This window comes from Sinohyriopsis cumingii, chromosome 14 (assembly GCF_028554795.1).
Source record: "Sinohyriopsis cumingii isolate HCF-2022 chromosome 14, ASM2855479v2, whole genome shotgun sequence".
NCBI classification, from domain to species: domain Eukaryota; kingdom Metazoa; phylum Mollusca; class Bivalvia; order Unionida; family Unionidae; genus Sinohyriopsis; species Sinohyriopsis cumingii.
Genome location: NC_142974.1, coordinates 20,212,179 through 20,240,047, shown reverse-complemented (window position 1 = coordinate 20,240,047; position 27,869 = coordinate 20,212,179). Strand labels below are relative to the sequence as shown.

Genomic DNA, 27,869 nt, shown 5'->3' with positions numbered 1-27,869 from the left:
TTTACATGTTTTTTGTAACCGACATTCTTCCTCATATCGTCTCTGCGATGGCACACTGAGTGCAAAAAGCATGAATGAATATCAATGCTTAATGGCAGAATGCACGGCCAATTTTTTATATGTTCCAAATTAAACTTCACTTTTTGAGTAACACATTTCTTTTTCCTTGGCAGTGAAGACATTTTCAAGATCTTACATGCGATGCTGAACGGTAACTCAAATCAGTGTTTTGACACATGCGCCGAGCAAATTTCTGGTTAGGCCCCAGTTTCTCTCAAAAGCATTTGTAAAACTACTCTTATACATATAGATTAAAATAGGCTAAAATGCTTACTACCAGGCCAACTGTACTAATCAGCTGTACATCTACTAATATCGTTACCAGCAGTACTGGATTGTTTCGGCAACTGCGAATATCACGACTAGTGCTTAACGGGAAATCGGTTATTTTATTAAAGATTTAAAATAATTGAGGATTGAAAAATTCTTGAGTTTTTGGCTTACGGTGTGAATCCGTGAATCACTGAAAAAGTCGTGAAATTCACACCAAATTCATGAAGGTTGGCAGCTATGGTTATGGTATATTCAATGCCATCTGGACTTACAGGCCCAAATGCCATGCTCAGACATATGGACTTGTATCCTTTGGGCTGCTACAAAATGGAAGGACAATTTCTTCCCAACTGGACAGACCTGAAAAACAAAATGACAAAAATCCCCCCAACTACTGCAAAGTCATTTCCTGTACTGATTTTAACATCATCAAACCCGGGGTTAGTGCAGATTGGGTATCACTGATGCACCCTTATCTTCTGTCTCAAGCTGCCAGATGTAACAGTCGCTGTTGGCTGGGTTGATATGATCATCCGTCTTTGCTTTTCAAGCTCCTGCAGAGTACCGTTGAATAACAATGGAACTGTGTGGTGTGACATTGATCACATTGCAGTCAAAGCTAAATTTAGCAAAGTTGGTTGATGTCAAAGTGATAGTATGGAGAGGTAATATCTGAGAGTGTCTTCATTTTGTCTACAAGAAAAAGGTACAGGCAAGCTTAAATTTTCATCTTTCGATGAAGACTGGATTCAAATTGTAGAAGATTTTATTTGCTAATGTTTTATTTGAACATAGAATATGCTCAACAGATATGGACATGATGACAATTCAGCATGTTCATTTAGTATTTATGTACTGCAGGTATGTCTAGTTTTAAAGAAGCTTATTTTCCTTGGGGACCATATGTATTTTAATAGAACAGCCCCGACATTTAAATTTTGGGACTTTGCCTATATCTTGCAAAGGAAACAGGTAAGTGCCTTTTCCAAATACACACCTAAGCAGCCAAACCAATCTGGACTGGGTAAGTATCAAATCCACAAGCCTTAGATTACTCTAAAACATTTTTTAAATAAAGAAGATAATGATATAGACTTAATTCAAAATAATGACCCTGTAGATCTTGTGAAAAGCAGTTTTCTTTTTTCATGCAGTTGTATGGTCTAACAACATCCTTTGTATTAGGAGGTGCAAAACACTATAATGAAGATGAAATAAACATTACCTTTAAAAAATACAAACTACTGTGAAGATATATTTTCAGCAAATCTAACAAAAGTAGCTTCTCTAGTGAAATATTTTGATGTTATTTAACTGTTGAAAAGAAATTTAAAGAATATGCAAATAATCTTTGTTGCCAACTATTTTCCTTAAAACATAAAGAAATAATCTGATTTTTAAAAAAACAATGGCAAATAATTTATACTTTTTCAACACAAAATCAACTTGACAGGCAGCTGTAGATGCTAAACCAAACTGCTATCTGTATTATGATACATGTTTTAATGTATTAAGTTCTTGATTTTCCATAAGAAGGCAACTCCATCTCCCTGAAACTGTATTGGATGTCAGTTCCCACTGCCTAGTGATGAAAGCAATAGGATGTGTGACCGGAGCTATGGAAATACAAAGTATTTACTTGTGAAAGCTTAACTGTGTTGGGCAACTGAAGCTAAGGAAATACAAAGTACTTAGTTGTGCAAACTTAATTGTGTCTGGCAAATAAAGCTAAGGAAATGCAAAGTACTTAGTTGTGAAAGCTTAATTGTGTCTGGCAAATAAAGCTAAGGAAATACAAAGTACTTAGTTGTAAAAGCTTAATTGTGTCTGGCAAATAAAGCTAAGGAAATACAAAGTATTTAGTTGTGAAAGCTTAATCGTGTCTGGCAAATAATGCTATGGAAATATAAAGTACTTAGTGGTGAAAGCTCAATCATGTCTGGCAATTTGAAGCTAAGGAAATACAAAGTACATAGTGATGAAACATACAGCCTGATGGGTGACTGAAGCTTAAAAATCCGCGTTTAGTATGTAATACCAGAAATTCTCACCAAGGCACTATTTTATAAATGTCTGAACAGCACCAAAATTTAAGAACATTTTTCTTGAATCAGTCTCAGTTTCATTTAAATAAGCTATGATTTAACTCCATCAAAAGATTCTAGAGATCTTTTTTTCACATACACACACAAACACAATAGCTAGAGTAATAACAGTATCAACTCCAGCATAGGAGTTGGTGGATTATATTTCTCCAGATACGAGAATTATTCTTACCTGAATATCAATATTCTTGAAAGGGGAGGGAATTCTTCCACTAGTTTCATCTGGTTTGACATTTCCATTTGGTCCATGAATGTAAAAATGATAGATATGTCTGAAAGTAATAAATAAATTAATTATCTTTCTTTTTCGTCATAGCATTAAAATGGTTGAATGTTTATCTGAGAGGGGTGGAATGCCAGTGATTGTGGGGGAGGGGGTTACTAAAGTTCTGAAAAGGAGCAAGGTATCATTTATTAAATACCTACAAGTGAACTGATGTCATGTTCTATCACTAATACCTCATTTATTTCAACAGTTTTTATATTCACAATTTTGAATTCATGCAGAAAGTAAGAAGTTCATATACATTTTAAACTAAATCCCTAAATATAATGTATTAATGCCCTTAACAGCACATCAGTGCAATAATGGTTATATGTAGTGCAAATTAAACAGTATGTTCTAAAATATGTAAATATAAAGAATTGCCACAAAAAACCCAACTAAAGATAATCCTTTCAAAACAAAATGTTAACAACTAATCATACAAGATTAAAAGATGAAAAATCATATTAAAATTCTTTAACTAAAAGATAAAATTAAAACATAGGACAAAAATATGCTACATAAACTGCATTCTTTGAAAAAACCCACATCAAAAAGTTTTTTAACTGAATCCACTTCAAAAAGCTTCATGAGTTTGCATAAAAAAGCTTCTTGAGTTGATATCCAAATGCTTCTTAACTGAACTGACATCAAAAAAAAGCTTCATCAGTTCACCTGAAAAAGCTTCTTAACCTAGTCCGCATGAAAACTTCATGAGTTCACCTAAAAAAGCTTCTTAACCTAGTCCGCATGAAAACTTCATGAGTTCACCTAAAAAAGCTTCTTAACCTAGTCCGCATGAAAACTTCATGAGTTCACCTAAAAAAGCTTCTTAATCTAGTCCGCATGAAAACTTCATGAGTTCACCTGAAAAAGCTTCTTAACCTAGTCCGCATGAAAACTTCATGAGTTCACCTGAAAAAGCTTCTTAACCTAGTCCGCATGAAAACTTCATGAGTTCACCTGAAAAAGCTTCTTAACCTAGTCCGCATGAAAACTTCATCAGTTCACCTATAAAAGCTCCTTAACTGAATTCACATAAAAAAATTCTTAACTGAATTCACAACAATAAACTTCTAAACTGAATTTACATCAAAAAGCTTCCCGAGTTCACACTGAAAAGATTCTTAACTGAATTGACATTAATAAGCTTCTGCAAATGTCACAGACCCTCTTTTTTAATCTTTTATGCAATGACACATTTGGGACTACAATTTTCCCAGGTGGATATGCATTAAACAGTCAAACCATTAACTGTTCCAATAAAATGAATACAATGTGCTCATTAGTCCCTAAAACATCGAGAAAGGCTCATTCAAGTACACTTATGTAAGCAGTAGTCCATCATTTGCGAGACTGATGTTATAACATTATTGGGAATTGGCAAATATAGCAACAAATATCAATGTAAAGCAGCAGTCCAAGCCTGATCTTTGTTAACCAAATGTTTGTCTTTCCACAATCTTAACTCAAACAGGATCTACATTAAGGGTTTACTGAATGCTCAAGATAACTGTTTAAGTATTTACTGGTTGGCTAAAATCAGCAGAGAATTCATCTGCAACAAGTAACAATAACATATGTAATGCAGGATAGCAAACGTTCCAGGTTGGAAAAGGATGGCAAGCATGATAAAAATAAACTAAGAACTGTGTATATGTTCATTCCTATAAAGATAGGTGTGAAGGGAGCTGACCCTTTTATTACTTGACCAGTGGGCACCAAAAATGTAAGTAAAAAAACCAATGTAAGCCACTCTAAAGAAAACATTTTGCTGCAAGGATTCTGATTTTCTTAATAAAATAATAACATTATGAAAATAAATTGGATGCTCTAAAGATTTCTGAAATAATGAAATTTGTAAATGTATAATTTTCTGAAATATATGGCAAATAAATAACATGCAAAATAAATAACTAATTCAATATATAATAATGTACATGTCTGAATTTTTATCTTCTGTTTGGATAATTTTTCCTGTGTTTTGTTTATGTTTTATGCACTTTAGTAAATATTTGCATCACAGGCCTAGACGATGGACCAAGGCATGGCTTATGCTGACTTAGGCAGTGGAGGATAATACTGGTCTTGGACAAGCGAGTCAAACACAAAATTTTATATTGGTCTTGGACAAGCGAGTCAAACTCAAAATTTTATACTGGTCTTGGACAAGTGAGTCAAAAACAAAAATTTATATTGGTCTTGGACAAGCGAGTCAAATACAAAATTTTATATTGGTCTTGGACAAGCGAGTCAAACTCAAAATTTTATATTGGTCTTGGACAAGCAAGTCAAACACAAAATTTTATATTGGTCTTGGACAAGCAAGTCAAAAACAAAATTTTATATTGGTCTTGGACAAGCGAGTCAAACACAATTTTGTTTAGGCAGATTAGAGGTGCTAGCAACTAGTAATTGACTAAACTGATTAATCACAACATCTCTACAATCTTGTTGTAGGTTTAATGCCATTTTTCAACCAGAAAGAATCACCAACTCGTGGGAAGCTACTGGCAAGCTTTCTTACATATCCACTCTGGCTGAGCCAAGACCTGAACCCATGTGGACAGAGGTCAAATGTCAGTGATCTGTAAAGGTGCATGCCTCAGACCACTCAGCCAACCAGGGCCAAAATTATCTATAATGTAACCTAATACTGTAAAACTATTGATGCCAACAGCAACTCAGTTGCAAATACAAAGTGATGTATACATCACAACCTGCTATCACAAGCAAGACAAATATTTAAAAGTACAAAACATCTGTAATGTCCTTACGCAAGCTGCCTTGTCCAGTCTTTAAGCCTCTGCTTCAGGTATGTAACATGATCGGAGTTGATGCCTTGTATGGCCACCATGGTGAAGCTGTCCCTGCCTGTCTCCTCCTCCAGCAGCTTTACCAATACATCATCTTCAGGAGGCAGGTGTGAGATGTCCCCTGGCTAGAAAACATGAAGAGACTACCATCTGGTAATTATGATGGACCATTTCAATATGCAGTATATCACAAAACCTAAAAAATCAGGTTATTAGGAAAAGAACAAATTTCTTCTTTTAGTCTCATGGACCTTGGACCCCAAACTGATAGCTGCTTTTATCGGTCCCATATGCAAGCCGTCTATGGAGTTTCATCATAGTTTGTGGTATAAAACTTGAGTTATTTCGTGAGAAAGTTTCCACCCTCTGAAGATAACCTTTTAACCCCAAAATTAATATGTATCTTTCTTTGCTCCAAAGAAAGCCATCTGCAAAGTTTAGTCAAGGCATGCAATACAGAAATTAAGAACGTTTGAGGAAATCACTTTCCTTATTTCAATCAATATGACCTTGACCTCTGGACCACAAAATGAATAGTGTTGTTTTCTGAAATGCAAACCATCCATAAAGTATTGTCAACATAGGTGATAAAAGAACATTGTTTGGAAGCTGTTTTTCATCTCTTAGTCACTGTGACCTTGACCTATGACCATAACTGTCTTTCTTACTGTGAAACACTTTAAATTCGTAAGGTTCAAATTTTCATGGCTTTCATCGGTGAGCCAGACCATCACTTTAAAGTCACAATAAAAAAGTCAACGAAGCCGATTTCTAACCAAACATTTCAAATTCATGTGGTTCCAATTTTCATGGTATTCACTGGCAAGCCAGACCATCACTTTAAAGTCACAACAAAAACATCAACTGAGTCGACAGCTAACCACCCCACCCCCATCATATGCAATGGAAAACAAACAGCACTTGTTTCTTAGTGTTAATACCATGGCTATCTAGAGTGCTGAGAATTTAAAATATAATTAGGAAAAGTACAGCATAAAAAAAAACAACACTGAAAATGACTGATTACAATTTAATTCCAATGCAAAATTTCATGCAGTTGAATACTAATGTAGAATTACAATGACTCAAACTGATGTACAGCATTGTAACAAAATCAGATTTGCACACTGTGTCCTTTATTTCTCAAAGCACATAATATCACATTTATAAATATGTGTTTGCAGAACTAACTGCTAACAAAGCAATCAGCAGATTAGTCCCACTTTCCATTTCAATCAGGTCTCTATGAAGGGCTACTTTGTTATGGTACAGATAAGCCACTTTGCCTGAACTGACTTAAGAGTTGATGTTTTCAGGTCAAATGAGACATGTGTTGGATGACCCACTGTCCTCCAGTTCATTTAACTGATCAATCGCCTGTGTTGGATACAACTCATTAAGTCATATTTTGTAACAATATGTTCTATAGCAGTCTTCATATACATACATTAATAACACTGCCATTCACCTAAACTTTATGGATTCAATTTTGTACAAAGTCAAGGTCACCCTGCAAAAAGGGGTTCCTATGCAGTGATGTTGGCAAGCTTATCAGGTTTACACTCATTGGCTTTGTTCAAGTGCATAATCCCTAATTGTTGAGAACTTTATGTCTTGATAGCATGTTTAAAAACACCAGTAAAGCTAATTAAGATTACAATATTAAATCTGTTAACACGACTGTATGGAAAAAAAAGTTGGGATTTTATTTCAGAACTCTGCAATTACTTCAGATGTTAGCAATGAATAACTTAATTACTCAACTTAATTAATGCAGTATGGATTAATCCTATCTGCACATGCATAGACATCACTGTCGGTCTACTAGTCAACTTATACACAAATACATGTTCTTTCTTCTTTTCTTTTTCTAAATGACAGATCCATGAAATTAGGTACTCATGAGTGGTTATATATATATATATATATATATATATATATATATATACACACACACACACCCAAACCACAAAATTTTAATCCTGTGAAATAAAGTGTTTTACATTATCTGAAATGCAAGTAATGTATAATGTTCTGTCAGTTTTCCTTCTTTGAGTCCATGTGACCTTGACTTTGGCCTTCTTGAGCTCAAAATTGACAGGATTCTTCCTTGCCCCAAATGCAAGCTGCTTACAAAGTTTAGTAACAGTAAATGGTGAAAACTTGAGTTGTTGTGCAGAAAATAAAATTGAGAGTAGACAGATGGATAACATGAAAGCACAATACCTCCTTTTAGAAATTAAATATTCTCTATGTGTTACTTTCTTTACCTCTGCACAAATGGATGGTACTCCATCAAATAACTATCCATGTTATTCGTCATTTGCAAACCTCAAAATTAATGAATTAAAAAAGTTAATATATTTTATTCAGTTAAACAGTTTCTATTCAATCAAATACATTCAGGGAGTTTGAGGAAACTGTAAAGGAATTAGTGAACAAAATTTAAGGATATTTCAAGGATAAAATCACAATTCTCAAAATGCAAAGCAACCCCTCAAATTCATGGATTTTTCAAGGTTTTTGCTTTTTGTTTACTTTTTTTTATAAAAATAAACAATGAAAGATGGAAAATTTGACAATTTTTTTTATATATGTTTGTTCATCTTCAATGAATTTTACAAGAAAAGAAAATAAAATGCTATCTAACCTAACAGTAAAAACATGACATTTCATCACCACCCTTTCCTCCCATGGAGGCTGCATCCAAGATCAGAAACCTATCATCTATTCATCCTTCTAAAACACACTACCAATATATTATTACACTCCCTCAATCAGTGTAGATAGCTTTCATGTTATATGTAAGACCCTGATGGATGAAATGAACAGATGGAGTCAGATACATGTTCATATCTGACCCATCACAATATCTCTGCAAAAGTTGAGTTAAAATGACTGCATAACGATGAAACTAGAAATGATGTAGCAAGCTACTGACAGAAAGTAGAAAGTTCACCAACCTTTCTGTTTCTGATAAATCCACTGTAAATTGCCTCATGATTTTTTTCCTTCATCTCAAATTCCTCCTTGGAAATTGTCAATTCATGGACATCTTGGGAACCTCGAGGTCTGGTTATCATCTAGGGAAAATATAGAAAAATTAAATGCCAGTGTCTCAATAAGGAGCTGTCTAAACTGTTCCACTATTGCATAATCTAAGAACCTAGAATAATAATCACAGCTATAAATGCAGGAAACTGTGACCAAGTAGTAATGCTATTAGTAAAAAGTAAATATCAAAATGAATGTATGTAACAACTTCAGTATTCTACATAAAACTATGTTAAAAAATGGAGCTAAATAAAAACCTCCACAATGATGATACCATGATGAACAAATTGCCAACGGAATACTGAAAAACTTACATACTTACATGTATTGCCAATGGAATACTGAGACTTACATGTACAAGCCACATTTGATTCTAATGTGAGTAATAAACACAACATTTCTCATTGAGATCAGTAAACAGGGGTCCCTTCAAAGGACTGACACTTTAATTGGCTGAAAATAATTTCCAAGAATAAAAAAATAAGACCGTTTCTTTGTACCTGTACCGAAATTCTTGAGTGGCAATAAGATTTTCAATACAGTACCCATGTCAGCATGACCATGCCCTCAGAATTAGTGATAAGATATTCAAGATGGCAATTGTGGTGGTCACATTGGACACAAGATTGGTAATGTTTTCATGTTTGGGTGAAAACTCAATGTCATTAAGGCCATGCATTCTGAAAAAATTGCCATAACAAAGTTTTCGAGGTGTCAGTTTTAGTGTCAGGTAAGCATCATTTTCAGTCAGAACTAGACACTATAAAAAATCTAGTGAAAGCCCCATGCATATACGAGTTTCAATTTAGGAGTAGGTATGACAAGATTTTCAACATATTTCTTGCTTATATTTATGGGTCATTTCAGTAAGATTTAGTCAAATCATGAGGATTAGTACCCCTGACAAAATCATGCTGTTATGTCCATCCATCCAGAATAAGTGACAACAAAATTTTAAAGAGGCCCTACATGCTAGATCAGTATCATTTTCATTTGGGACCAACTAGATATCATAAGAAGTCTTCTGTTAAAAACCTAATGTTGATATGTCTAACTGTTCACAAGGAGAAATAGTAACAACATTTTCAAGCTGACTGCCAAGGTGACCATACTGGATGTCAGGTCAGTACCATTTTCAATTAGGACATACTTGAGATCAGGATGATTAAGTCTTTTAGAGAAAGCATCATATTCATAGGATCATAGTTCATGCAGAAAGAATAGATATAACAAGGTCTGCAAGAGGGCCACTGTGGTGGAAATAATCAATGTCCAAGTGGCACCATTTTCATTTTGAACTAGAACACGTGTGTCTGTGTGTGTGTGTGCAAAGATTCATGGCAATCCTACAAGTAGTTTATGAAGAGTAGTGTTACAGATAATCTGTATCATCTATGTAGTTTGCATCTGTCAGTCTCACAAGACCATGGACCTTCACAGATGGATGTTGACATCTGTTTGGCAGCATCTTTTGAACCTACAAAGTTTGCCACACTTGTGCTTGTGATTTGTATTCAGTTTGTTTCCTTGGTACTGGATCCTGTGGTACCTTTTTCTTCAGCTTTCCATCTTAGGTCCTTCCTGTACCTCATGTTGCATTGCAAATCTATCTGAGGCAACCTCTTTCAAAGTGTCTGTTCTGATGCCATGTGCCATTATGTCATGGTTGCTTGTATCTTTATAGCATAGAAGAGGTCTTCCAATTGGTATTTTCCTTGCTTTTAGTTCCCCATATAGGAGCTTCTTTGGAATGTGGCCATCATCCTTTCTGGACACATGGCCCTACCAAGACAAGTATCTTTGCCAAAGGAGGAGGTTCATACTTGTCATTCCTGAGCTGTGAAGCACTGTGCTGTTGGGAACTTTGTCTCTCCAGGTAATGTTAAGGATGCATCTGAGACAGCACATGTGGAATGCATTAAGCTTTCTTTCTTGTTGTGTGTGAAAAGTCTAGGAATCCCTCACACATAGGAGTGTTCTGACAAGCTTTGGGCTTTGGTGTGTTATGTCTGCATAAATTCATACTCATTTTGTCAGTGTGGTGACAGCCTTCCTGATGTGCCTATTAAGTTTGCTTAAGATTGTGAGTACTGACTGCAAGTACATGAATTCATGAACTAACTGCAGCTCAAAGTGTAAAACAACCTGTGTGTCATTGGAGATCCTCCTTATAGTGGGTTGTGACTGCTTTGTCATCATTCACTTGCACTTTCATTTTTACCCTAAGTCTGGAAAGGTTGGAAAGTTTCACATCTGATCTAGAGTGAAGGTAGATACCTACTGTGGCTGATCTAAGAGCGCACTGGAGCAGGATGGAAAAGGTACCAAACAGTGTGGGAGCAAGGACACAGCCCTGCTTCATGCCACTTCTGACACAACTCTTACGATATAAAGCTATCATACATAATGGTCCCCTTAATGTCTTCATGAAAGGACTTCACAATACTTAGCAGGGTGGGTGTACCACCAATTGTTGCTAGGATCTAGAAGAGTCCCTCACTACTCACAGGTTGAAGGCCTTGGTGAGATAAATGAACATGACATAAAGGGGTTTCCCTGCTCTCTATACTTTCTTGCAGCTGCCTGAGTGAAAATACTATACTGGTAATGGATCTCTTGGCTTTAAACCCGTACTGTGACTCTGGGTAGATTCTTTAAGTATGTACTTGGAGCCTCTTCAATACAACCTTAGCAAAGAGATTCCCCACAATGCATAGAAGGGAAATGCCAGAATAGTTGTTACAGTCATTCCTATTACCTTTATTCCTGTAGAGAGCATCTTTCATGTTTTGCGGTGTCTCTCAGCATTGGCAGAGGACTTTGCGCACTTTTATGAGAAGGGTTTAGTGTATTTGATGATTTTTGCAGGTATGCCATGAGTGTATAAAGAGCTTGACTGAATTCTTTGAGTGTTGGCTCACTTCAAATTCATCCACGATTGGTAAGCACTCTACAGCATTTAGGGCATCCTTACTTACCTAGAATAAGGTGCCAACCAACATCCCATCTGCTTCAGACAGTCTGTTATCATCTAGCTCAGGGGTCGGCAACCTATGGCATGTGTGCCACATGGTGGCACGTCAATAGGTTTTGTGTGGCACACAAAGGGCAGTAAAAATCTCAGTTTTAAGTGTTACTCTGTTACCAGTGGCACGCACTCATTCATTTTGAAATTAATCTGGAAAAAGTGGCATCTTAAGTCAAATAGGTTGCCGACCCCTGATCTACCTGGTGGCAGTCTTCTTTTGTGTGGATCCAATAGCCACTTTGATACTTGATACTATCAGCCCAGGGCTGAATCCAAGAGCAGAGTTGAAACCAGAAATTATTCTGCAGAGGATGTCAATGTTGGTGTGTAGACACTGATAAGCCTGCCCAATCCAGCTAATGTCTGAAGCTAAAGTCTAAAGATCCCCTCAATTCTCTCTGAGACAGGTATAATGGAGCTATGCAGATTGTTCTTGATAGCAAAACCAACGCCATGCTCTCTTGGCTCATCTGGCGGCATTCCCTGCCAGAAGAACGAATAGCCTTTCTCTCTGATTGTGACAATGTCCATCTCAGGCCTGCATAGTTCATTGCTGATCACAACTGTCTTGAGAGTGTTAAAATTTACTTGTTTTATGATACTCCTGGTGTCATGTTCCTCATGTTCCAGGTGACCAGCCTAAAACTTGAGAGTGTTATTTACTTGTTTTATGATATTCCTGGTGTCATGTTCCTCATGTTCCAGGTGACCGGCCTAAGTGCTTGTATTTTTCTTTCTGTCTTGTTATGCCTGGTGCTAGATTTTCAATCCAGTAGTTAAGTATACACTTTAAGCCTTTGCACCCAGTGAGGCAGGCAAATTATGGCAGGACAGAACCATATAGACTGGGGGCTGCCCAGCTTGTGGGAGGTGGTATCTGTCTAGTGAGATTACAGCACCTCTCCCACTACTGGAAGTAGCCCCTAGTGCATTGCTATAAACCAATCAAGCACTGAGACTTACAAGTGGTAACTGCTCCTCCCAATGTTGTATCAACACCATATGGTGAAACTTGATTGCCTTCTCCATGGTGCAGGCCTGGGCAGGTTTTATGGAGACCATGGGTTGCCTGTGTGTCAGGGTTGGCCCTCACAGCCTCACTCATAAATGATTTTGGTCCTCAATATAAAAAACCTCAAAAAATATAATGGGAGGTTTGGGGGTCCTCCCCAAATGGGGTCTCTAAGGGCAGCACCCCTGAACCGGGAAGCCAAAAATGCATTTTACAATCATTAAAATATGCTAATGGTGTACCAAATTATCATAATATATGACAAAATAATCATTTGAAAAACAAATAAACTTACCTAAATTTTAAACTTTACATGAAGAATTTCACGATATTTATTGTCACATCAAAAATTGTTCTCCAATGATATTAGTGCTGGCTGGCTGGTATAATAATAAACTATAAGTACAATACACATAGAATTCTCATTCACAAATCAAGGCTGATTACCTACATCAAGTCAACAACATGTATGCCACACATTTAGTTTGAATGAAAGTCACAGAAATATCACATGAAACTAGGAGTGCCTTTGTCCCATTGAGGTATCATACACACCCTAATTGTTGATTGGCTCAATAAAATGAGATGATCAGATTATGATTGTTAAATTATTTTTATAATATAATTATTTAAAATTGTTTGAGAATCTGTTAGTGATTCAGATTTTGTTGATTTGGTGTGCATATAGAGACTATATAAGCAAATACAAGCACCATGTATGTTGTACAGTTTGTAAGAGAGATAATGGTTTGTTGGAATAACAGAGTGGAAAACATTTAATTTAAACAATCAATACCTATTAGATTATGTGGAATTTTCAAGGACTTAAGTAATATATTCTTTCTCTGGATTACCCTGAAATAAAAATCTTTTGGATTTAGAACTGATTTTTCAGTGGTGCTAGCATGTCAGTACATAAAACACATTAGAAACTTCATCTGGATTACATTTGGACACTTCCAGATCAGTGTAAAATTAAAAGTACAGTTTTTAGGATTTTCAAGGAAATCATGCACTACAAGTTATTTTTTAATTCATTCCCTTTGTCATGATTTTATATTTTAGAGAAATAAATTTATATTTTAGAAACCTGAATGCTTGTTTGGTTTTACCTTGTCTTGTTACTTAATTTAAGTCCCCAGACATAACAAGTAATAATAACAAATGCAAATGGATTAAAATCAGATCTCCATAGTCCTATTGATAAAAGTTCATGTTTCTGTGACCTTTGGAATTTCCATTAACTTATTTTTAGTATCCTATCAGATGAAGGATTGGAATCACGTTAGGTGGAGTTATCATTAGTAATTATATTTTCTGAATGATGTGCATCACTTTCGAAAATTTTAGAGTTGTAAATTGATTGGTGAACAAGGTGTGGAGATCTGATTAAAATCAGACTGCTAATGGACAAATGACAACAGGTAATCCCATAAGCCATTCTGGTCTATGACCAATACAGCTAACAAACAGGTTACTGAGTTATTTCAAAGACAATGCAAAAACTTTAAATAGTCTATTAAATGATGACAATTGCATATATCAGCAAGAAAAATGTAATATGTAAAGTGTCCCTTCCCCCTTTATAAGAGTTGTCATCCATTTCCACAACCCATAACAGAGTTTAAGAACAGGAACTAATAAATTAAAACAATTTCTCTTTTCATGATATCAAAAGAGGCCAATAAAGACTTGCATTCAACACAGAAAACAAACAAAACTCATACAAACTATAGTTCTAATTCATGCTATAAACTATATCTGGCATCTTTTCTATTACAGATGGATCCGTGACCTAGAAAAATCTACTATATGAACTTTTTAGATAAAGGATATGAATAACTATTGTCATGAAATGATCTGATATAATAACATGAAACAGCTCACCCTCGTTGAATTGCCAATGAAGAATACTGCTTGCTTTCCACCCACACCAAAGTAAGATATGTCACTGTTCAAGGATCTTGGGGCATCTGGCTGGTATATTGAATCCTCACCAGTCGAACCATCAACAATTCTGTAAAATTCAATTAATATTTCATTCAGGCTTATTCTTAACAAATGTCTTCTGGTAGGTTCAGTATTATATGTTCTCAGGGACAGAAGTATCTTCACAACCCAAGAGTTGTTATCCACTTCTTTTCATACTGACACATGGCACAAGTCTCTAGGTGAATTGGCTATCTACTGCTGCACTATTTGACAGGATGCAGCTGAAAGAAACTGGTCCAATCAGCTGTCTTGTTACATTTACCTAGTGTTATAGTTAGGAATAATTATAGTGGCCCTAATAGACAACAACACAGGCCACATTTAAGTTTCTGCAATTTAAACATTTTACAGGTGTATTAACTCTGAGTCAGTCCATGTGAAAATTTAAGAAGTCAACTTAATGAATACCTAACAAGTGATACAAAATGCTCTTTCATTGGTCAATTCTTTTATCTGCAAGAGGGCACTTTTCAAAACACAAGTTCCACTAGCTACATATGCCAAGGGTCAATATTAGAACTGGGTACCAAACACAGATTCTGAGCATATCACGATAATATCTGAAAAGTATAATTATTCTGAGATAAATGTAAATAAAATATAAACTAGCTCGAAAGACAACACCCGAAAAGAAATGGTCAGGACCTTATAGTAGATGAATTTGCGGTGTGTAGCTTAACTGTTGTAAAGCTTACCTAAAAGCTGTAACTAAAGTGGGATGATTTTGGTTACACTATTGTTGACTCCCTGTTAAAGACAATCAGATGACAACAGAGAGCTTTTTCATAAATGAACTCTTGAGTCGAATGCCAACACCAAGGCAAGATATTTATCAGTGCAGGCAAGAAAACATAAAACACACTTTAGTCAAAAAATGACAAAATATATATCAGATTTAAGAAATAACATGCAATTCAAGCAAAAAGCAACTACATTCCCAAAAATCTTAGGATGATTTGCATTATGACAGAACAATATGTGTACTTAATAAGCTAGTAATGACTAAAACAGGATTTTTACCAAAAGTTAGATTTGGTGGGAAAACTTTGACAGAATCCCACGTGACCACCATGTTGGCATACGAGACATTTGTCAAACATTTGATTAAAGCATCATAAATGTGATTATAGATATAAAGAAAATTTAATTATATTTGTAATATTCAAAACTGATTTGTGACAAACATAACTATTTTAGGAAAATATGCATAATTTTTTTAAAACTATTTAGCCATGAAAAATAAAAATATGCTGTTAATATTATTAAATTTATGACATAATTACTCAGAAATCTCAATACATTCTTTAATGATGGACACTACAGAAGTGCCGGTACATTGAAAGAGTACCATGGTATGTACCTCCAGTAAAAACTAACACAGTGAACTGGTTTTCAGTAATACTGCATATCTCTAATCAATATGAAAGTAAAGAATAAGATGACCCTTGGCTAGCGACGATGAAACAGAGGCAGTAGTGCAAACTATTACAGAACTTACTAATCATAAGCTGATGATAATTATCTCAATTCACAATAAGCACACAAAACCTGGACGCTATAACTTCACTGCCATTTCTTCCATACGATACCACAATTTTGGAACTGACATGACAAATCTGACCCACCACTAAAGGCCTCAAAAATGACACTTGTCCAGTTGTCCTGACAGGTAATTTTTATAGAGAACAAGTAGAGTCTTAAAAAAAAAAACATTTTAGTCAAAAAATTTTTTGCATCCCAAAGAAAATAAACACGTCAGAATTCTTTTTTAGGCCTGCATTGCAAGCATTTAGTGATGGATCATTCTAACATCTTTGAAACTTTAATGTTGATTTGAACAACAATAATTCCAAGGAATAAATAAGAAGCAAATATATAATAACGTACACTTTCCCTCTTTGATCTTTGCGTATGAATTTGGAGAGTCTATAAATTGCCCAGTTGTTCAGCTGACGTGGTGTCATACCCTTCCCGTTGTCAATCACATATATACCACAATTTTTGGGGTTACCATCATCAAGATACTGAAAATAAAATATAAAAATAAGGAACTTATAAATACTATGTGGGTCAGAGATAACATGCATACATCACAAAGTACAACTGAATAATTTAAGAGTTTGGTAACATTTTAAATGTTTCTTAATTTTGACTGTATCTGGAACCTTTGGATAAACTGTAAATCATCTAACATCTCAGAAGGCAATAATATCACTGCATAGATTAAATCTGAAATTTCTTCTTAAATACTGAAAATCTGTGCATAACTTTTTTTAAAATATAAATTTAATGATATAATAAATAAATTTAACAGAAATTATGTCATCAAAATGACCAAAGCAAAAAAATAATTTACAGAGACAATGTGTTTGATCATACATACTTACCAATCTAATCTCAATCTTTCTGTGACCAATGTTGTTTGCTGTTGCAGCAAGGGAGTTATCAATCAACTCAGCAAAGGCATAAGCTTTAAAAAAGAAGTTAAAAATATCACTTCAGTTAATAATAATAATAATAAATTTCTCAAAGCAGAAAATTAGAATGATGAAATCATTAACTGTTTTTTTATGTCACAATGACCCAGCTTTGGTGCAGTCTGATGGCAATAAGTTTAAGGCTATCAAAATAAGAGCCGAGTCATGGGTTTTCACAAACTTTAATAAATGCTGGAAATTAGATTACAGCAACCAGATTTTGGCTTCTGACAAATCTCAATCACAAGATGTACCTATCATGCAAGTTTGGTGTCACTAGATGAAAATATATCAAATTATCTTTTTGATACTTCTTTTGATGCAATATCCAAAGAATTATAGAAAACATGTCACAGTAAACTAATTTGTACGATTGGCATTAATAACTTAAAAGATACCTGAATCTGAAACCAGGCAAAAATTCTGTATAATTTGATTCAATCCTGGAAAGTAGGTAATAATAACTGAAGTCAGGTCAGAGACACGTATTTGTCCAAGATGCACCCAAAGTACAATTCAAATGTCAGTGGTCATAATACAGCTGAACGGGATCTTGTGAGGAATGACAGAATGTTTAAAATTTAAATCATGGAAAGTATGTCACTATGACCCAGGTGTGATATGCAACACATGCTCAAAGATACAAACCTAGACCAAAGTGTAATCTGGTGCCTACAGACGACTTCCCAGCCATAATGAAATGGGGTTACAGTAATACAGTATTGTTGTAGGACATAAAATGATACAAAGATGCACCTATAACCTGATGTCAAAGAGGGAGTAGTTACATACAAGTTACAGCACAGACAGGGAAGAACAGACAGGTTGCACTTTTTAAAAGTAATTTTTGCATAAATTTGGATAGTTGATTACACTAATCCAGTCTGGGTATGTGAGGTATGTTATCTGAAAATACACCCACATTGCAAGTTTGATCATGATGTAAATGAGTATGTTAATGTAGGAGCAACAGGCCAGAAGGGCAGGACAAACAGCTTGTCAACTGCTAGACATGAGGATAAAATGCAAATAATGGAATTTTATGGCAACTTTTAATTTCACACTAATGCAAAACTAGTAGCACCCTAAAAAAAACAAGGCAAACAGGAACCATTATAAATGAGGAAGAAAAACAAATGTGAATGAAATAAAAAAAACTACAATTGTGAAAAATCAAATACTTTTACCATTTATCAAATGCCTGTATCAATTCACTTTTGGTCCCAAAGGCAACCAAACATATGCTGGTTTTCAAATTTATATTTGTTCCATGTTTTCCAAGTGTTTACTTGACAGGTTTTGCTGGACACAGATGTTGCAAGATCTCCCTAAATTTATCCAAATTCAATATTGGGTAGAGATAGGTGTTAAAATGAAGATGCATTAAATTAAAATTTTGAAAAGTATTCATGAACCTTTCAATTAATACATTATATGCTATATCTAACTGACAGCTTATTGCATCTCTTAAGGTCCATATTGGACCTATTGTTTACAGTGGTGATGGGAGTCATCTATTTAATTTTACAATGTTTATGGGTTTCAAGATGTATGCATGTTTAACAATGCCTGTTTAGACTGGTATACATTTAATACTTACATAGTGGATTTAATAATGCCTGTATACATTGGTATCGATTGAATACTTACGTAGAGGATTCTGTCCTTCTGATGCATAGTATTCATACATTCCACCTTTGACAATCGTGTCATAATGTGGCAAATAGTTGACCCTTTCCTGTGCTGGGGCACATAACTCTTGATGCAGATCATTGAGGACATACAAAGTATCCCCTTTGTCAATGATGTCTGGAAAAAAAAGAACCATCACAGTCTCAGCATATAAATATATAGTATATGTATCAAGAAAAGATATCCATAGATGGACCGGACTTAAACCTGGATCTGCAAAATAAATGCTTGCTGGCATGCTATAAACTAGGCTATCAAACTTGACATACCACATAGCTACTTGTAATACATTCCCTTGCCTTCTGGAAAAATATCCTTTAATTCAAATCAGTCTCAATAACCTTTCCCCAATTCAGTAAGACTATCACACCATGTCTGTCTGCTAATGGCTTATATCACATGTAAATAAAACTGTACAGATGAAGCAGGGCTCAAACCTTGATCTCATGAATATTAGCCAGCCATTCATCCAACAAAGCTATCTGAGATGATATCCCATGCTGGTACCCTGTAGGTAACTGTGGCATATGATAAAGAATGATACAATACTGCCTGATTCATCCAACAAAGCTATCTGAGATGATATCCCATGCTGGTACCTGTAGATAACTGTGGCATATGATAAAGAATGATACAATAATGCCTGATCACCTGAACTCATCATGGGATGAGGGGTTGGCACTACCTTTTAGATGTGGTATACAATACAATGCAAGTATTAAAAAGGAAAAGAGGCTGGACAGGAAACCAATGTGAAGCAATGTAAACTTCATGTTTTGGTTACATTTGGTTAAATGACATACCAGTACTTTCTTTTTCTTCAATTCATTATGAATCAAAATAAATGTTGACTTTTTTGCAAAAATTTCTCTTCAACAGGAAAATCTAAAACTTGGAAAACACGTTTCATGGTCTTTATTTAAACTTGTTGCTAATCTGACGTTCAATGCCAGAAATTACCATGAAACTTACAGAACTCAAAAATTTCAGTGAAATACTGAATTTATTAAACCCAGTTTGAAATGAATTATGACAGTTGATGTATCCATGTCCATTGCAAATACAATTAATCATTTTGGCCAATATTTCATCCAATTACTGTATCACAAGTGGACTTCTAACATGCACAATGTTTCTCATTTTTGACAGTAAATTAGTCTAGTGGCTGCAATTTTAAGTGATAGAAAATCTTTATTGTAAAATTTTTTAAAAAATTTTAATCTTATTATAAAGTTTTGATAGTATTTGAATCATATGACATGAAAATATGCAAATCATAAGTTTAATGTAACTATTCTTAACATTACAAATTTTGAACTTTCTACACTTACTTCCCTATTTCTATCAAATTTACTTTATTCTGTCTTTATTAAGAAGCCATTTGCCCAAATACTGAAGTCCAAAAGGAACCATGGTTTGTTGAATATACAATGTCAATTTATTATTCTTCATGGCAGACAAACTTTAGCAAATTTCATAATTGCTGCATAAATTTAAGACCTTTAATGGAAACATTAGGACCCCATTTTCCTGTCTACAGACTTGAGTACCAATGAAAATGCCATCTTTATACCATAAAATACCCATGACAATAGCACAATTTACATTATCACATATATTATTTTGTTCTTACCCCAAGTATCATCACTTCTGATTTCTTCTCTGTCAGTGGTGGCAATGATAAATTTTGTAGAAGGAGAAATATTCAAAGCCTGGTGAAAATAAAAAAAAAACAATCACATAATGAAATACAGATGTCTGAAAATATATAATAAATGATGTAGAAAATGGAATTAAAACTTTGACTGCTCAACAGCTCTATTATGGACATAGTAATGTACCTAATAAACTATTGTTCCTTATACCACACAACTCAAACAATCTAACCTTCCCATGCTAAGTAAATGCTTCTAACCAGAGAAATCATTGAATTGGTTGAAGTTTGTGCTGTTAAAATGGACAAATGAATTTATCTACCCTTGTGAAAGTCTTTAATTTTAGTTACAGACCAGCCATTTTGGGGGTGGGGGTGGTCCTGGAAATTTAATTCATAAATGATTCCAGCTCTTTAAAAAATATACTGATATAATAATTTATAGCAAAGAAAAACAAAACTATTAAATCCATTATATTAAATAAAGCATACAAATTTATTTGGCAGTAAAAGGAAAAAATATCCAGAATTAAAAGAAAATCCCAGCTCACTTCCCCCACTGAAAATGAAATAATAGGCCTAGCATTAACCTTTTTTTCAAACAGAGGTATGTTGCTCATGTTTAAAAATGCTTTTGATGGGAACCATGAAAGTAACCCATGTTACTAGGGGGAAAGTTCTAGACCATGGAATATTCCAACATGTGTACCAGTAATGCATTACAACACAAAAATAGTCTATTTTACTCTGTGAAGTCATATTACATCATATAAATAAGTAAAAAAAAATGACCAAATAAACATGAACCCTGACTATACCCAAGTTTAAAGTACAGGACAGGCAGAGGTATATAATGGGGGTTCTTTAACGTGACAACGCAAGCAACATACCCATTAAGTCATACATGTTATACACAGAAAAGGCATTGTATCTAACAGGGATCTTTACAGTGAGGGACCACATACCCTTGTTAAAATATAAGAGAGGCAGTATGGGGAACTTTACTATGAGGGACCATAGACCTATGTTACTAGAATATGTGAGGCAGTGGCATAATAAGGGTCCTTAACATGGGAGATCACCATATCCCATGTAAAAAGTATAGGTGATTCTGCAGTGAGACCACACACCTAGGCAGTGTGTATCAAGGGGGTCTTTACAGTGAGGGACCCCCATATTTCACTGGCTGCTACATGGAACCTTTATTTAACCTTGTCTGGTCATGCTAACAATGTCTGTATCAACATGTAAGTTCTGTTCTACTGTCTTATTATGGAAGTTTTTACACATTAGTCTTAACTGTGCATTGATGGCAAAGGTATATAAATACTGTATATTCCCTGATTAACATAAGGGCATTACATTTTCCAAATGAGAGGCATTTATTAGATCACAATAATGAAATCTACAGTTGTTCTTTTCATGAACTCTTAAAATGAATATATGTATTTCAAGGGATCTTACTGCAAATGAATTCAGTCATTGATATACATTGTAGATAGGGTATAAAAATTTTTGTGAACATCTACCCGATACCTATCGATCCTAATGATCGGTTATCCAGGTACCCAATCAGAGGGAAACTGTAATGCCTTAACTGAACCCAAAGACATCCTGTACTACAAAACATAGGTCTTAAACTGCACCTTTTAAATATTCTGTCCTGAAAAAAGGGGAAAGGGCATAAAAAATTAGAGTTTAGGTGTTAATTGTTGTTGTTGTTGTTATAGGGTTTAACGCCATTTTTCAGCACAAGATAGGCTATACATGGCGGCCAGTATTAATGGTGGAGGAAGAACCCGGGAAAACCCCGGAAAGAACCACTGACCCACGAGAAGCTACCGGACAGCTTTCTCACATATCCACATTGGCCGAGCCCGAGACTCGAACACAAGCAGACAGAGGTGAGATCCGTGACAGAGAGCGCTTTAGACCACTCGGCCACTCTAGGTGTTAATTAGGAGTTATATAGTATATGACCAATCTATGGCAAGTTTCACACACAAAAAGTACAAATGTGTGTGTGTGTGTGTGATTTGGATTTTTAACATAGGTTTAAATTTTTTAGTCATTTCACTATAATGTCTGCAGTGTGGAAGTCTATAGGGATGTCTAGCACTTAAGCATGATGCCGCAAACATGTAGCATGATGTCTCACCCAGTCACATTATACTACCACCCAGCAAGTCCTAACAGTTGCTTATTAATGCTGAGTACCAAGTGAGGCAGCTGCTAGTACATGTACCATTTTTATAAGTTTCTGGTATGAGTTGACCAGGGTACAAACCTGCAACCTCCCTTATCCAAGGTGTACACTCAAGATATAAGTAATTACAAGCTGAAACAAACAGATTAAAAGTTACCCGCATTAAATGCATTTTTCAGTTCTGCAAATCATTGTATGGCTTACTGCAAGATGGTGACTTTAGTGTGGCTTTCAAGCTGATGTGTTGCTTTGACCCCAAAAATATAGAACTACACAATCTGATTGAAGTCGGTGATAAATCTGATTGCCAGACTGTCAAATAGTCAATTCTCATCATGACACGATTACATGGAAAAAGATAGAAGTTATTTCTACATATACTGTGTCTTGTACCCACTGTAAAGTTTAGTATATTTCTAGACAAATATTGCATGAAACATATATGCATGTTTCGCCCCGTTTTTTTAAAGAGATAAAATGGAGGTGGACAAATCCATTGCCTGGTCACCCAAGGCAGTCAGATTTTAACTTTGGGGAACAAAATGTGTCAAATTCACAACCCCAGTTCGGCAATTTTGACGGCTATTGTTTATGATAAATCTGAATAATTTGGTGCAATATCAGTTAAATAAGCTGCCTACAAATTGTAATTCCTGCCATGTATTAATGTATGCAAAACATCTGATACCTGTTTGACTGTCGGTCATACATAATATTCCCACTCTGTGTTTTAAGATTGCCTAATGCCAGGCTTCAGTGTCAAGAAACACAGCACAAAAACTGAACTCGAAACTCTAAAACTTAAAATTTATATTTAAAGTTGTTTAACCTCAATGAAATTTAGAATATATGCAAAAAAACAGAAACAATTTAATACCTACATTTTTTATTCTAAAATCTTTCAGTCAAGTTATAAAAGAAGAAAGTTTTGAAATCAGATTTTTTAAATTTTGTTACAGCTTTTTGACTATGAGCCCTGATGTTAGGCTCAGTGCAAAATGTTTACTCTCAGATACTCATTAGCGCATTGTAAAACAAAAATTACCCAAGAAAGGGGCATCAGTAACATCCTTATTCAAAATAATTAGGTTTCCTCTGACACCATTATTAGACCATAACATGCTCAGATTGTAGTTGTTTTAAAATTCCTCCACATTTTGCACATCACCTTCTCAAAATAACAATTTAAATATAGGTAGCACAGATATAGAGATCTTCAAAGGCAATTACTCTTTCTTAATTCTATGCGAAAACATTCATTAATAAATACAAATCTGTGCTACTAAGTTTTCTTCCAATTTTTATTCATTTTTGGTGCAAAAGAATGAGAGACAAGTTGAGGAGAGATAATTTAATGAACAGAATATCTCTGGACACATGCTTGATACAGTAACAAAACAGCACATAAGGAAATAAATCACAACAGCATGTCTCTCCCCTCTCTGACATGCCAATTAAGGTCTTTCGTTAATGTTGGTACTGGTACATGTACTTTGCAGAAAGGAAGGGAAATACCTTGGAAGATTAACAAGGTGAAATACGTGTGTAATATAGAAAGTCATTCATTCTTAATGTTCAGAATTAGTCAATTACATGTAGTCATATTCTAACTGAATCAAAACAATTACAGCCATTACACCAGTATACAGAATGCTGTATTCGAATTCCAGAATGTTCAAAACAAAATTTTAAAAAAAAATAATGGAATAACTCATACAATGGGTTGAAAATCTATTCATGATATACATATGAGCAGAAATAAATTTACCAAACATTTTTGTGTCTACCTCAAGTGTTTCTTGCTTAACTGTACCATAGAGTCTAAGTCAACAAAATTTTAACATTTATTTTAAAAAACATAAACTGCAATATTGGCCCAAAAATCTAATGAAGTCATCTATGTATTATTTCAAAAGTGCATATCAATTTCAGCTGCCTACCTCAAGTACTTATTGCTTAAATGGGCTCAAGATACATGTCAAGTAGTTTGTTATGACTCTATGGTCTTAAACTATTTAACATAAAAGAAGTAAAAGCAACAAGTTAAGCAAAATCAACAAGTAAATGTATTTCTTTAAGTTACAAAGTAAAACTTTAAGAGGAATATAAATAGTTTGTGAATTAAATTCCAAATAAATCTACAAGTTCTAAGACAAGTCCAAAAGTACTGAGTGTTCCAGATGAATTGCATTCCTGAATATGATGTACCAATAGTCATAAATAGGTTGATGTACCAAAGATCTTGATGTATCAAAAGGATATAGTCTAGAATGTCTTACATGAGTTGACAATAATCCCAACGTAGTATTTTAGTCCAAAACATCATTTAGCACTTTCTCATTCCAATGAATAATTTTAAATAAATGATTCCTCTCAAATTATATCTGAACACAACTAAAAATGATTCAATAAACTGATTTTAAGATAGGGCTGACTAATTTTGCTTATCACGTTATATAAAAACCTAATACACAATATATTATCAGGACATGGATCACACGACTTCCCATTCAGAACATTCTAAGTTTGAAAATAAGACTAGACCTTAAACTCATATGTCAGTAAACAACTGATTTTTAACTTAGAAACATGACCAAACAAATGAGAATAATCATGTAGACCAAATCTCTAACCCCAATGATGGACACTGATCAAGCAAACAATACAAATTAAATATACGCAACAAGTCAAAAATGTTTCAAAATAAGCAAAAAAATTGACAAATAAAATCAGTCACTGAAAGCTAGTCACGCGCTGGGACCCATATAATTTGTGTAAACATCTGAACTGGTCTGATGTGAATCAATATTTCTCAGCCATCTTCCTTACTTGAGAATTTTATGAATAGACAGACAGACCACATAAAATGAACCTTTCTCATTCCCTTGAGTGGGAGACATAATGAGGACTGTTTTACAGAATTCAGTAATTAGTTCTTTTATATCAGTTTAGATACTTTGCACATGATGTCATAAGCTTTAATTATTACTTGCCTTTAAATCACTGTAAGACATCTTTAAGGTCACCTTCCTTAGCAAATGTATTGGATCATTTTCAGATGCTTGTGTGTATAAAAGAAACATTTTGTATATAACCAATATTTTATGCTGAATAATAATTTATTTATAGTCATATCTTGTAATATAAGTATGTGGCAAATTCCATTCCTTTAATATCAAAGATTCAAGTTGACCCAAAAGATAGCAGACACCTTTCATAAAGGAGGTAAACCTGACTGAAAGTGAAAAGGGTCTATTGTAACTGTTGCTTTGTATTCCTGAAGCATACACAAACTGAAAAATCATAAAATGTAAATTAAATTATACATTTCGTGCATCATTCACCGACAAATCAAACGAACACTGTTTTTAGATTCTGCAACATTTACAATTGTGTTATAATTTTCATTATAGTTTTGCGAAATTTCTGATTGAAAAATATATTTATGGTTGGGCAACCATGCTTTTCTTGGACAATTTTTCCACCTTGGATATTATCTCTGCAAAATATTTAACAAACTGGATGTGACAACAGATTCAGTATAGTACAAATATCTAAAATGGAGCAAACTGCCACTGCATCACATAAAAAATTCAATCAACAGGGTTGTACTACCATAATGCAGATAGTTTAAAAACTAGTTTGGTGATCCAGGTTTAATTTTTAGAAGTTACTATGATGGAAAATCCACTCTCCTCTCCATCTGAAACAATGACGGTAATGTTTGGATATCAGAAGAATTTCATAAAGAAAAGGGCAAGGGTCTTGAAACTATACTGGATGCATATATACTGCTGATTTTTGTTGCAAGATTTTTGTAAAATAAATTGCATGAACTCCACAATCATGCATCGTATATCAGTCCTGTGGCTTCCACACATTTCCATTTCAATCAATGGTCAAACAATTTATGTACTTAAAATGTTTGAATATTGGACCTTAACGATGACATAGTTTCCTGTCAAACCATTCCTCTATTCATTCAATAAGAGACTATTGGTTTTTTTTAGGCCTCACCCCCCCCCTTTTTATACATGCTTCCTGATAAGGTCACTAGATGATATTCTGCCCATTTTACTTGGACGATGGGCAACCTGGCAGTTTCTTCTATACGCAACTGCCAAATTTTTCCATTTTCAACAAGGCACACTGAAGCAAAGTCAACTTACAAATCAGAAATATAGATACTTAGGCAGAAAGCTTGATTTGCATTCTGTTTATGTTTCTAATTTTCGTAAAGATATTTTGAGATTCAACGAATTTATTTCAGCTTCAAAACACCATTTAAAATCAATGGTAAATCTGCCCACTGACCACAAATATGGCAGCTGATGACATCATTTGGGAACTATATATTAGCTACAAAGTACAAGTATGTAAAACTGAGCAAAACTGACTTTCATTCATAACATCTGTTGTGTAACAAGACTCCTGTTTTGTCAAGACCCTCCCTCTTTTTATTCATCAAGAAAGTAAAAGTAAGTAACATTGAACTTAATAACTTAATATAAAATTCTAACAATGACATATTATGAATTATAAATATATAATTTTGCCCTGGGGGGGGGGGTATGCAAAATAAGAAAAATAAATTTCATGATGACAAAATTAACAAAGGAATGCAACTAGGATCAGAGTTCAAATTCACTACAATGCTCTATGAAATTCTATCCATCAGTTCTGATATAGGAATTACTGACAGATAAACAGTGGGTGTCACAATACTTTTCGCTTATTCTGTTTCCAAACTTGTACATGAGAGCAAACTCATTAAAAAGAGGTAACCAGAAAAACCATAATGCTCAAGTGCCATCATAAACAGGGAAGGCAGAATAACCTCCAGTGCCATATACCAAATTTATAGTAAAAAAGAAATTGTAAAATTAATTATTTCTATATTAATATAGGTTGGGAAAAGCACATTCAATAGAGCATCGAAAGTGTTATTGTTGGTTCACGAATTCAAACCTCAGTAATGATGGACCTTGAGCAAGGTATTCTGATGGATGATTTGTTGGTCTGATGTCAACACTACATTAAAATGTGTAATTCTACTGCTGCATGCAAATCTTTCCATATACAGTTTATTCAACACTTACCTGTATTTGGTAACATCCATATCTAGCACAATATTAAAGATGGACAAAGGTCACAGGATTATGTCATTCTACATGGATTTACAAGGATTATGTCATTCTACATGGATTTACAAGGCACCAAAGACAGGATTTGATC

The 27,869-nt window shown here is 34.5% G+C and overlaps 1 protein-coding gene across 1 annotated transcript in view; it reads right to left on the bottom strand.

Moving 5' to 3' along the window:
- LOC149783381 (structural maintenance of chromosomes flexible hinge domain-containing protein 1-like) overlaps positions 1-27,869 on the bottom strand; it is a 163,547-nt gene that overhangs the window by 134,853 nt on the left and 825 nt on the right. Inside the window, exons 2-9 of the mRNA XM_089931608.1 lie at positions 20,408-20,486; positions 18,733-18,891; positions 16,993-17,075; positions 16,493-16,629; positions 14,501-14,630; positions 8,483-8,602; positions 5,481-5,644; positions 2,611-2,710 (exon numbers count right to left, since the gene is read on the bottom strand). Of these exons, the coding sequence (XP_089787734.1) occupies positions 2,611-2,710; positions 5,481-5,644; positions 8,483-8,602; positions 14,501-14,630; positions 16,493-16,629; positions 16,993-17,075; positions 18,733-18,891; positions 20,408-20,486 (972 nt within the window). The remainder of the gene's footprint in view (positions 1-2,610; positions 2,711-5,480; positions 5,645-8,482; positions 8,603-14,500; positions 14,631-16,492; positions 16,630-16,992; positions 17,076-18,732; positions 18,892-20,407; positions 20,487-27,869) is intronic.